Source organism: Carlito syrichta, unplaced genomic scaffold (genome assembly GCF_000164805.1).
Source record: "Carlito syrichta isolate Samal-C Ts95f unplaced genomic scaffold, Tarsius_syrichta-2.0.1 Scaffold85413, whole genome shotgun sequence".
Classification (NCBI taxonomy): Eukaryota; Metazoa; Chordata; class Mammalia; order Primates; family Tarsiidae; genus Carlito; species Carlito syrichta.
The window spans coordinates 79,903-92,539 of NW_007029509.1; the positions used below are offsets into that span (position 1 = coordinate 79,903).

General features: G+C 48.9%; 1 protein-coding gene across 1 annotated transcript in view; it reads left to right on the forward strand.

Moving 5' to 3' along the window:
- Positions 1 to 12,637, forward strand: part of GRIN2D (glutamate ionotropic receptor NMDA type subunit 2D) — a 48,796-nt gene that overhangs the window by 20,674 nt on the left and 15,485 nt on the right. Inside the window, exons 11-13 of the mRNA XM_021711718.1 lie at positions 1,262 to 1,387; positions 1,589 to 1,818; positions 3,770 to 3,930. Of these exons, the coding sequence (XP_021567393.1) occupies positions 1,262 to 1,387; positions 1,589 to 1,818; positions 3,770 to 3,930 (517 nt within the window). The remainder of the gene's footprint in view (positions 1 to 1,261; positions 1,388 to 1,588; positions 1,819 to 3,769; positions 3,931 to 12,637) is intronic.

Consider the following 12,637-nt stretch of genomic DNA (forward strand, 5'->3'; position numbering starts at 1 on the left):
CGGGATTACAGGCTGAGCCACCGAGCCCGGCTGTGCCTCTTTTTTTTTAATGGTGTGTTGTATAATTATTTCACTGTATTTTGCAATGTAACAATAATAGAAACAAAGTGTACAATAAATATTAGGCACTTAAATAATCTCAAAACCATCTTCCCCCCATCCACTCCCCAACAATCCATGGAAAAATTGTCTTCCACAAAAACTGTCCCTGTGCCAAAAAGGTTGGGAACCACTGGTTTAGAGCATGGGTGCTTGAGAGAGTGGTCAGGCCAGAGAGGAGGGTGGGGTGAGGTTGAGTGGTAGGGACTTTGTCCCGGGGTGCTAGGGAGCCATGGAGGGCTTTAAGCAGGGGAGGGAAGGGTTGTCTCTGGGCCACCTGAAGGAAAGGGCTAGAGGGGAAAGGCTGGAGCGCAGGAGGCTGGGGAGATGTCCCGGGGAGAAGATGAGGCCTGAGCCATATTGGCCTTGAGGGTGGAGCAATGAGTCCCAAGTAGCATCAGAGTCTGGAGGAAGGGGCTGAGGATTGACAGGCTCCATTGACAGGCTCTTCTCCGGTGAAGGAGAGGGAGGGAGGGAGGATGACAAATGGAGTTTTGACCTGTGCCTGGATGTATGGTGGGGATCCCAAGATGGGCTCAGTGTGAGACATGATAAATGACCTGGGGATGGCCAGGGGAATGGAGACTCGGGTCTGGGGCCCAGAAAACATTTAGGAGACAGTTGAAATTTGTTTGTTTTTATGTTTTTTTTTAAGTCGGTGATCTCACTTTGTGTCCTGGGCTGAAGTGCTGTGGCACGATCACAGCTCACCACAGCCTTCAACTCCTGGGCTCAAGCAGTCCTCCCACCTCAGCCTCCTGAGTAGCTGGGATTGAAGACATATGCCACCACACCTGGCTAATTTTTAGATTTTTTTTTTTTTTTGTAGAGACAAAGTTTTGCTATGTTGCCCAGACTGGTCTCAAGCTCCTGGGCTCAAACAGTCCTCCCTCCTCAACCTCCAAAAGTGCTGGGAATATAGGCATGGGCCACCTAAACCAGCCAGGAGACAGTTTATATTTGGTGGTTGAAACCACAGGAATGCCTCTCTGTGACTATCTGTCTCCCTGGTGTCTGAGAGGGCCATTGGCCTGTCTGAAAGCTGGGGAGCTAGGGAAAGGGACAGGATGGGGCACCTCTGGGCTCCACTTCATTCACATGCCTGTGGTCCCCCCAATCCTTTGCTTGGCTGAGCCATGACCTCACGCCTCCTTGTCCTCAGAGCCCTACAGCCCTGCCGTGTGGGTGATGATGTTCGTCATGTGCCTCACTGTGGTCGCTGTCACCGTTTTCATCTTCGAGTACCTCAGTCCTGTGGGCTACAACCGCAGCCTAGCCACCGGCAAGCGTGAGTCCCCTTTCCCCATCCCCCTGCCTCCGAACACCTTGGCCACATAGAGAACTACATTTCCCAGCAGCCCCTGGGGGTAGAGCTACGGCCTCTCAAGGCACCAGAGGCCAAGGAGGCCACTGGGAATTGTAGTTCATTCTGCTCCCTCATTGAGCAGAAGGGATTTGGGGTCTATGTCCCTGTCCGGGCCCCCTGCAGGTCCTGGCGGCTCAACCTTTACCATTGGGAAATCCATCTGGCTGCTGTGGGCCTTGGTGTTCAATAACTCAGTGCCCGTGGAAAACCCCCGGGGAACCACCAGCAAAATCATGGTGCTGGTGTGGGCCTTCTTCGCTGTCATCTTCCTCGCCAGCTACACAGCCAACTTGGCTGCCTTCATGATCCAGGAAGAGTACGTGGACACCGTGTCAGGACTCAGTGACCGCAAGGTGTGTGTGAGGGCGGGGGGGTGGGTGGTGAGCATGTGTCACAGAGCTTGGAGGTCACAGAACTTGGCATCAGGGTCTCTTCCCAAGGAGAATTCCAGAATGGTAGAATGGATTGTTCAGAAAGGAAAAAGGATATGTTTCACAGTGAACATTTAAATATTCCCAGGGAATGAGGGTGTCCCCAAATGTTCTTAGGGGCCACAGTGCCAAATGGGATATTCTAGATCCATGGGATATTTCTTTCAAACTGTAATGAATGTGATTTTTGAAACTTCTAATCCATTGGAGAACAATAGTTTTGAAAAATAGAACAGAAATGAATTACTGAAAAGTAAAATGAGATTTTAAACCAAGACATACAAAAGGCAAACCCCAATTTTTTTTCTTTTTTCCTTTTTTTGAGATTGTTGCCCAGGCTGGAGTGCAGTGGCATGCTCACAGCCACCGCAGCCTACACCAGCTGGGCTCAGGTGATCCTTCTGCCTCAGCCTTCCAAGGAGCTGAAACTACAGGCGTGGACCTCCACACCTGGCTAATTTTTTGTAGATTTATTGTAGAGATGAGGTCTTACCAAGTTGACCAGCCAAGTTGCCCAGGCTGGTCTCAAACCTGTGGGCTCAGGCAATCCTCTCATCTCGGCCTCCCAAAGTGCTAGTACAGGCTCGAGCCACTGCACCCCACCCACATTTTTTTTTTTAGACAGTTTCTCACTCTGCCACCCAGGCTGCAGTGCAGTAGCATGCTCACGGCCACTGCAGCCTTGACCTGCTGGGCTCAGGCAATCCTTTCACCTCAGCCTTCCATATAGCTGGGACTACAGGCATGCACCACCATGCCTGGCTAATTTTTTGATTTACTGTAGATGAGGTCTCACCAGGTTGCCCAGGTTGGTCTTAAACCCATGGGCTCAGGCGATCCTCTCACCTCAGCCTCCCAAAGTGCTAGGATTATAGGTGTGAGCCACCGTGCCTCACTCCAAATGTTCTTAGGAGCAGCAGTGCCAAATGGGATATTCTAGACCAAAGCTTCTCTCAAACTGTAATGAATGTGTTTTTGAAACTTCTAATCCATTGGAGACCAGTGGTTTTGGTCCAATACAATAGAAATGAATACTAGAAAAGTAAAGTGAGATTTTTAAATCAAGACATACAAAAGTCAAATCCAAATTTTTATTTATTAGATTCAACAGATGTAAAACAATTCCATCAAATTGCTCTGAGCACTCACTCTCTCCATGTCTGTATTCACCTCATTGTGACCTCAGTTTTTTCAAGTACTGGGGGTCTGCAGCACACACTCGGAGACTCAGGATTGCGAAATCAACTCAATGAGTTGCAATAAGCTTTTTTTTTTTTTTCATAGAGATAGGGTCTGGCTATGTTGCCCAGGCTGGTCTTGAACTCCTGGGCTCAAGCAACTCTCCCGCCTCGGCCTCCCAAAGTGCTGGGGTTACAGGCATGAACCACTGTGCCCAGTCAGCCTTTTTTAATGGAATGGAATGGAGAGGAATAGAATAAATGCTGGCTGCATCTTATATAGTAAGTTTGAGTATGGTTTTATGAAACTTGTTTTGGTCATATATGCACCTGACCCTGAGTCAGCACACACCACCTGGCTACATCTGTTGCTGAAATAGTGAGCTATTTCTGAATGGATCAGTAAACAACTGTCCCCAGTCCCTGCCCCTGGGACCTCCCATGCTCCAGCAAGTTAAGGCTTCATGCCTGGCACATTGGGGACCTCTAAGAGGCTTCTTGTGACTTTTGACCCTTTGGACCACCCATCTGCTACTGTGCATGCTGGGTGGGGTCAGAAAAGTGTGGTGAGCAAGTCTGAGAAACACTTCTGAGCCTGGGGTGTCTGCCTGATGGCATGTGACCCCCAGAATGAAGGATACGGGTGAGGGATGTCCCCAGGAAGGGGACCCTAATAACTTCCCCTTCTGCCCCAGTTCCAGCGGCCCCAGGAGCAGTACCCGCCCCTGAAGTTTGGAACTGTACCCAACGGGTCCACGGAGAAGAATATCCGCAGCAACTATCCCGACATGCACAGCTACATGGTGCGCTACAACCAGCCCCGCGTAGAGGAAGCACTCACTCAGCTCAAGGCAGGGTCAGCGCAGATTCGGGCAGGGAAGGGGGGACCGCTGGGGGCCCTGCGCATGCTCAAGATGGCAAGGGGTCAGGGTTCATCCATCAGCCCCAGAGGTCAGCCAGGGGTGGGTCAGCCGGGGATGGGTCAGCTAGGAGGGCGGAAGTCACTGAGGGTGGGAGTTGACTCCCCATTCTGGGAGTAGGGTCCTTGTGATGTTTTCAGGGATACAGTAGGGATGGATTCTGGGACCAGAATGCCAGGGCTCAAATCCTGGCTCTGCCCCTTCTTGGCTTTGTGACCTTGGGCAAGTTTCTTAATCTCTCTGTACCTTTGTTTCCTCCTCTGTAAAATGGGAATTACAAGAGTATTCCCATACTAATAATCATAAGAATTAACCTATGCGAGACAGAACAGTGCATGGCACACTGTAGGTGTTTGCTGATATTATTAGTATCATTAGATCTGAACTCACTGGAATCAGTACTTGGATTGTGGATTTTTTATTTTGTTTACATCCATTTCCCAAATCATAGGGTTAAAGTTAATTTCAGGCTCCCAAGTGCAGCTCAAGATTACAACAAAGTTGAGCACAGTTACTCTTTACCATTTCCTCATTTATGTAGTCCTTCAGTGCACATCTTTTCTTTTCTTTTTTTCTTTTTGAGTTGGGAGTCTCACTCTGTTGTCCAGGCTGGAGTGCAGTGGCACCCTCTCAGCCACCGCTGCCTTGACCTGCTGGGCTTGGGCGATCCTTCCACCTTCAAGTAGCTGGAACTACAGGCGCATTCCACCACACCCAGCTAATTTTTTTATTTATTGTAGAGATGAGGTCTAGCCAAGTTTCCTGGCTGGTCTTGAACCCTGACCTCAGTCTCTGTCTCCCAAAGTACTGGGATTACAGGCATGAGCCACCATACCCAGCCACATTTATTTTCTTATCCTGCTCTATGCCAAACAGTGAACAAATAGACCACAATTCCTGCCCTCGGGCAACTTAGGGTCTAGAGATGGGAAATGAACAATAAACATGCAAACAAAATCAGCTAGATCATTCCAGAAAGCAATGGCTGGGCTAGGAAATTTACAGCAGGGTCTTCAGTGTAGGTGTCTTGGAGGAGACATTTGAGCAGAGCCCTGGAGGTAAAGGAGTTAGCCAGGTAGACTCCAGGAGGCAGAGCCTTGCAGACAAAGGGAACAAGATGTGCAAAGGGTCTGAGGCAGGTGGGTTGTGGTTTATTGAAAGGACAGCAAGAAGTTCAGTGTGGCTGAAAGGTGGAAAGTTGAGGTGAGAGGGTAGATGAGGACAGAATCTGTGTTGTTGCCCCTGAGGCCAGAGGTCAGAGCTGGACTTTTTTTTTGAGTCAGGGTCTCACTCTGTTGCCCAGACTGGAGGGCAGTGGCACAATCACAGTTTACTATAGCCTTGACCTCCTGGGTTCAGGCCATCCTTTCACTTCAACCTTCCGAGTAGCTGGGGCTACAGGCACACCACCATGCCTGGTTAACTTTTTGATTTTTTTGTAGAGATGAGGTCTGTTGTGTTGCCTAGGCTGGTCTCGAACTCTTGGACGCAAGTGATCCTCCTGCCTCTGCCTCCCAAAGTGCTGGGATTACAGGCATAAACCACCATGCCCTGCTGGACTTTTATTCTTTTTTTTTTTTAATTGAAGTCTCACTCTATCACCCAGGCTGGACTGCAGTGACACACTCACAGTCACCCCAGCGTCAACCTGCTGGGCTCAGGCAGTCCTACTACCTCAGCCTTCCAAGTAGCCAGACCTACAGGCGCATACTACCACACCCGGCTAATTTTTTGATTTATTGTAGAGATGAGGTCTCGCCAAGTTGCCCAGGCGGGTCTTGAACCCGTGGGCTCAGGCAATCCACTCGCCTCGGCCTCCCAAAGTGCTGTGATTACAAGCTGAGCCCACCGAGCCCAACTTGAACTTTATTCTAAGAGCAGTGTGAAGCCAGGGGGTGGGGAGATGTTAAGTAGGGAAGGGTGTGATCTGATTTCTGCTTTTAAATGCCTGGTCTGGCTGCCACGTGGAGAAAGGACAGAGGGGGTGTGAGTGAGACCAGTGTGGAGACCATGATGTCATCTAGATCACCTGTCCCAAGGCCCACCCTCTGCTCAGCCCTCACATCCTAACCGGATCTCTGCCACCTCTGTGCCTTCATTGGAAGACTGCAAGAAAAGGGACCCAGTCAATCTGGTTAAAGTAAAGTGGGTGGGTCAGCGGGGGACGTGGGGAGCCTCTCAGAACCAGCTGCGGAAAGTCAAGCTAGGCTTTGTGGGAGTATGAAAGTTATTCACTCATCTAAACATTTTTAAAGCGCACCACCTTTGTGCCTGGTACGGTTCCTGCACTGGATAACAATAGTCAACAAAATAGGTCAGTTTCCTGGATTGGTTAGGAGTGCTTGAATAGACAGAGGCTTCTTTCTCTCTCACAATAAGAAGCCCATGGCTGGCATGACAGCTTAAAGATATCATGAACAATCTGAACTCTTCCCACATTTTTGTTCTGCCAAGCTTGCAAGCATAGTTGCAACCAAAATCACAGTGCTTATTTTATTTCTTTTTTTTATTTTTATTTTTAGAGACAGAGTCTTGCTCTGCCACCCAGGCTGGAGTGCAGTGGCACAATCTTGGCTCACCACAGCCTCGACCTCCTGGGCTCAGGTGATCCTTCTGCCTCAGCCTCCCGAATAGCTGGGACAACAGCACACCACCACGCCCAGCTAATTTTTTCTTTGAGGCTTTGTAGAGACAAGGTCTCACTATGTGGCCCAGGTTTTTCTTGAACTTCTGGGCTCCAACAGTCCTCCCACCTCAGCCTCCCAGTGTGCTGGGACTACAAGTGTGTGCCACCACACCAGGCTAATATTTTTATCTTTTGTAGAGATGAAGTCTCGCTATGTTGCTCTAGGCTGGTCTCGAACTCCTGGACTTTAGCCATCCTCTTGCCTTGGGCTCCCAAAGTGCTGGGATTACAAGCAAGAGTCACCACATCTGGCCCACTGTGCTCATTTTAGTTGCCTCATGGTCACAAGAAAGTGGCTGCCCCTCTGTGTAGCACATCTGGGCTCCAGACAAGAAGGAGGAGCAAGGGGAGAGGATCAAGGACTTTCTCCTGGCAAGCCATTGCCCTGTTATTGGAGAAAGCACACCTTTCAGAGGAACTCCTGGCTATTTCTCAGAATGTGTCAGATGGCTGCTCCTACCTGCAAGGGAAGCTGAGAAATTTAGTGTGTTACCTTCCAGCCTCTGTGGTAGCAAAAGGCAATGGAGCAGGTTGTAAACGGAGACGTGGTAGCCAAGCTGCCTGCCAGAGTCCTGCCCTCGTGAACTTTGTATTTTGCCACCTAGCATGTTCTCTTTTGCCTTTTCCTTCTCTAGTGCTCTGTCCTCTCTTTCTGTTTCTGAGGATGCATGTTCTCTTGTCTGCCATCTCTCCGTGTCTGTTCCGTGCTTCCCCTGCAAGCCTCTCATATCTGATCCTGAGGACTTCAGCACTTCCTTATCCATCTCCTCTTCTGTGTCTCGCTCCAGTAACTGCTGTTCTCTCTGCCCGCCCCACTTCACTCCCTTCACAGAGCTGCCTCTTCCTCCTTTAACCTCCCCCTTGAAGCACCATTAGCACGAGGGGGTTTTGTCACAGACTTTTCCAACTGAGGCTTTGGGCAGGTCCACCAAAAACCTCTGTGGGGCTTGGCACAAGAGTACAAATGGAGGCTCCCGAGCCATATGTTACTATCTCAGTTTTGTAACTCAAGCTAGCAAATCATTCAATATGTGAGTCCTGCCTTGACAAATCTGCTTTTTTTTTTTTTTTGAGTCAGAATCTCACTCTGTTGCCTAGGCTGGAGTACTGTGTCACGCTCATGGCCACCACAGTCTTGACCTGGTAGGTTCAGGCAATCCCTCTGCCTCAGCCTTCCACGTAGCTGGAATTACAGGTGTGTACCACCACACCCAGCTAATTTTTTAATTTATTGTAGAGATGAGGTTCCATCAAGTTGCCGAGGCTGGACTTGAACCCCTGGGCTCAGGCAATCCTCTTGCCTCCCCCTCCCAAAGTGCTGGGATTACAGCCACCATACCTGGCTGACAAATCTGCTTCCTTTTTTTTTTTTGAGTTGCAGTCTCACTCTGTCACCCAGGCTGGAGTGCAGCGGCATGCTCTTGGCCACCACAGCCTTGACCAGCTGGGCTCAGATGATCCTTCCACCTCAGCCTTCCAGGTAGCTGGAACCACAGACACATGCCACCATGCCCAGCTAAATTTTTTGATTTATTGTAGAGATGTGGTCTTGCCAATTGCCCAGGCTGGTCTTAAACCCGTGGGCTCAGTCAGTCCTCTCACTTTGGCCTCCCAAAGTGCTGGGATTATAGGCATGAGCACACAGCCAGCCTAAATCTTCTTTCTTAAAAACCAGAAAGGTTACGTCCAAGTTAAGAATCCTCAGACCCAGGCTGGGCATGGTGGCTCACGCCTGTAATCCCAGTACACTGGGAGGCCAAGGTGGGAAGATTGTTTGAACCTAGGAGTTTGAGACTAGCCTGGGTAACATAGCTAGAACCCTGTCTCTACAAACATTTTTTTAAAAAATAGCCGGTCATGGTGGCATGCACCTGTATTCCCAGCTACTCGGGAGGCTGAGGAGGAAAGATCTCCTGAGCTCAGGAGGTCAAGGCTGCAGTGACCCACGGTCATGCCACTGCACTCCAGTTTCAGTCACAGAGTGAGACCCTGACTCAAAAAAAAAGAAAAGAAAGAAAAGAATCCTTAGACTCCCTCCAGGGCTCCGTGAGAAAAACCTGACTTGTCTTTCCACCTGAATCTTTGCATTTTCCAGCTCTAGACCCTGTACACATGCTTTGGTTCATGGCCCCAAATCACTCCAACCTCCTTCTCTGACTGACCCATGTGCCTCCCTCTTATAAGGACACTTGCGATGACATTAGGGTCACCTAGATAACACAGGATCATCTCCCCATCTCAAGATCCTTAATGCAATCACATCTACAAAGTCTCTCTTGCCAAGTAAGGTAACATAGTCACAGATTCCAGAAATTTGGGTGTGGATATCTTGGGGGAGGTGGGGCATTATTGTGTCCACCACAGATTCCCAAAGCATAATCCCCAAGGGAGATGTGGAGTCTGAGTAGGCACAAGCCTTTGGCCCCAGGGACTCCTCTCCTTGTAGGGGAGGGAGCATCCTCAAAAAACAGGACCCAGAATAGCATCCCCTTGCCTGAGGTCTAAGGTGGGTATTGAATTTGGAGAGTCATAGACAGATGTTTTAAAACGGCACAGAATTGTGCGGCCATCCATCCAGTCATCCCTTCAACAAGTATTTATTGAGTGCCTTTGACGGGTTAGGCTTTGAGCCAGCTGCCCAAGTCCCCGTTTACTGGAAGCTTCCATCTTAGTGAGGGAAGGCAGAAAACACACAGATGTTATAAACACCCTATTCCTTAGAGCATCTCAGATCTTAAGCATCGTGCCGCAGGGAGTTTCTCTCCGGCCTTCCTTCTCCCCACCTCCGCTTGCTTCCCAGTGGCGCCCATCAAATTCCCTTCTCTCGGGAGAATGGTTTTCTACATCTCCCCACATAATGCCGGGGGTCTGGTGTCTCCATGGCTTGGGAATGCTTAACAGCATCTTGAGGGTGCTTAACAGCACTGCTTTAGAACCTAGTGGTCCTGGGTTCGAGTGGGAGTTACGCCCCTCACTTCCCGTGGGTCCTGGGCTAAGTCAACTCAGTTTCTGAGCCTCAGTTTCCGCCACTATATTATGGGGTCAACATCCCTCCTGCTTCGGCAAGTCCCCACATAGTGAGGATCTGATTGGTCGAGCTGGGGGAGGGAAGTCAGGTGTCTACACCGGGGCCAATCAGTGGCGACCAGGATGGGGGCCTGGTCACGTGGCTCACCCTGTGCACGCAGGCGGGTTCTCAAGGCGGGGGTCACCTGGGGTCAAAAACAGCTTCACCTTGGTTTCCAGAACACTCTCTACAGGTCTTCTAACTTCTCTTCCGCTTCAAAGCAAGGTGAAGCCCTCAGCCTGCTTTCCAGGGCTCCCCATCCGGAGAGCATCCCTGTGCACTGTCCCCTTAGCCATCAGGTGTCCCTGCTACAGACAAGTCACCTCTTCCTAAATTCCCTTTTCCCACTCCCACTTAACGATTTGTTTGTTTACACTTGCTTGTTGTTAAATTGTTTCCTTCTAAGCTTTTTTCTTTTCTTTCTTTCTTTCTTTTTCTTTCTTTCTTTTTTTTTTTTTTTTTTTTTTTTTTTTGAGTCGGGGTCTCTGTCGCCCAGGCTGGAGTGCAGAGGCATGATCATGGTTCACCGCAGCCTCGACCTGCTGGATTCAGGTGATCTTTCCATCTCAGCCTCCCAAGTATCTGGGACTACAGGTGTGCACCATGTACCCAGTTTTTGTTTTTTGAGTCGGGAGTCTTACTCTGTCTCCCAGGCTGGAGGGCAGTGGCACATTCACGACCACGGCAGCCTCGACCTGCTGGGCTCAGGAGATCCTTCCACCTCAGCCTTCCAGGTAGCTGCAACTACAGGCATGTGCCACCACATCTGGCTAATTTTTTTTGGGGGGCGGGTTGTAATTTTTTTTCTTTTTTGTAGAGACAAGGTCCTTACTATATTGCCCAGGCTCAAGCAGTCCTCCTGCCTTGGCCTCCTAAAGTATTTGGACTATAGGCATAAGCCACCAGCCCCTCCTCTGTTTTCTAGAACAGAGTGGGGAAGCGCATATATCATTTACAATTTTCTAGTAGTCGCATTGAAAGAAACATGGCTGGGCACAGTGGCACTCCAGCGTGGGAGACAGGCTGAGACTCTGATTCGAAAACATAAAGGAAAGAAAGAGACATGATATTAAGTTTCAAAATGTATTTTATGTACTCCAATATCTCCAAAATGTTATCTTTTCAACACGTAACCAATATTAAATTGATGTTTTACTTTTTTATTGGTACTTTTTGGAGGATCCAATGTGTATATTATGTTCACAGTGCACCTCAGTTTGGACTTGGCATATTTCTTCCTTTTTAAAAAATTTTTTATTTTAAAGATGTGGGGTACAATTCAGAGTTAGGTATATAGATGGTGATTATGCAGGTACCCTTGTTGATGAGGTGTGCCCCTCCTCCCCAGCAGTTTCCCTCAACTGCCAATCGCACCCCACTCCCCCACAGTTTCCCACTACTGCCAGTCCCTTTCTTATAGTATTTTGATAATTGTTCAAGGTCTGCTTATGAGTGAGAACATATGGTACTCTGTTCTTTGTTTCTGTGATAGATCACTGAGTTTGATCGACTCTAAATCCATCCAACTTGCTGCGAAGTCTATATGTGGACTTGGCATATTTCAAGTGTTCAATAACCACCTTCTGGACAGTGTAGAGCTAGAAACCTTTGTTTTTTATCTTTTTTACTTTCCTTTCCCTCCTTACCTTCTTCTTTTCCTCCTCTCCCTCCTCCTTCCCTTTCTCTAACTTGTACTACTTTTTTTTTTTTTCAAGTTAGTGTCTCACTCTGTCACTCAGGCTGAAGTGCAGTGGCATGATCACGGCTCACCACAGCCTCGACCTCCTGGGCTCAGGCAATCCTTCCACCTCAGCCTTCCGAGTAGCTGCGACGACAGGTGTGCACCACCATGCTCAGCTAATTTTTTTATTTTTTGTAGAGACAGAGTCTCACTATTTACCCAGGCTGGTTTCGAACACCTGGGCTCAGGCAATCCTCCTGCCTTGGCTGGGGTTACAGGAGTGAGCCACCGGTCCCAGCCTCCTGGCTTGTGATTCTTCCCATTTGTCCTCCCTCCCTTTACTCTCCTCCAAATGTCACCCAGAGTCTCCCTGCCCCCTAGGATCTAGATGACCTTGGCTCCAATCCCCTTTCTGAGACTTCTGCAAATTCCTGGGCTTCTCAGGTTCACCCTAGCTTCTAGCTCTTTTCTTCAGGGTTTAATTTACCTTCTGATCCATCTTACCCTGGTGGCCCACGTATGTCTTCCTAGCTCCAGAGCCTATTAAGTAAATTGGAACCCATGACTCCTTTAATCCCCACAAAAGCCCCCATTGTGAGGGAGGAGGTTGGTGTTGACCCAGAATTCAGAACCTGAAAGATGATGTCTGTCTGCTCTATCCAATAGAATTCGACATGAGCCACAGTGTAATTCTTAGTTTTTTAGTGGCCATGTTAAAAGACCTAAAAAAAAAAAAGCCGGTGAAATTGATTTTTTTTTAAAGTTGGAGTCTCACTCTGTCACCCAGACTGGAGTGCAGCGGCACACTCCCAGCCACCGCAGCCTCAACCTGCTGGGCTCTGATGATCCTTCTGCCTCAGCCTTCCAAGTAGCTGGAACTACAGGCATGCACCACCACGCCCAGCTTATTTTTTTTATTTATTGTAGAGATGACGTCTCGCCAAGTTGCCCAGGTTTGTCTCGAACCCGCGGACTCAGGCAATTCACTCACTTCAGCCTCCCAAAGTGCTGGGATTACAGGTTGAGCCACTGAGCCCGGCCAAAATTCATTTTAATAATACTTTTCTTGGCTGGTGTGTGGTGGCTCATGCCTGTAATCCCAACATTTTGAAAGGCTGAGTCAGGAGGATCACTTGAGCCCAGGAGTTTGAGACCAGCCTGGGCAACATAGTGAGACCTCATCTCCTCAAAAAATTTTTTAAATTAGCT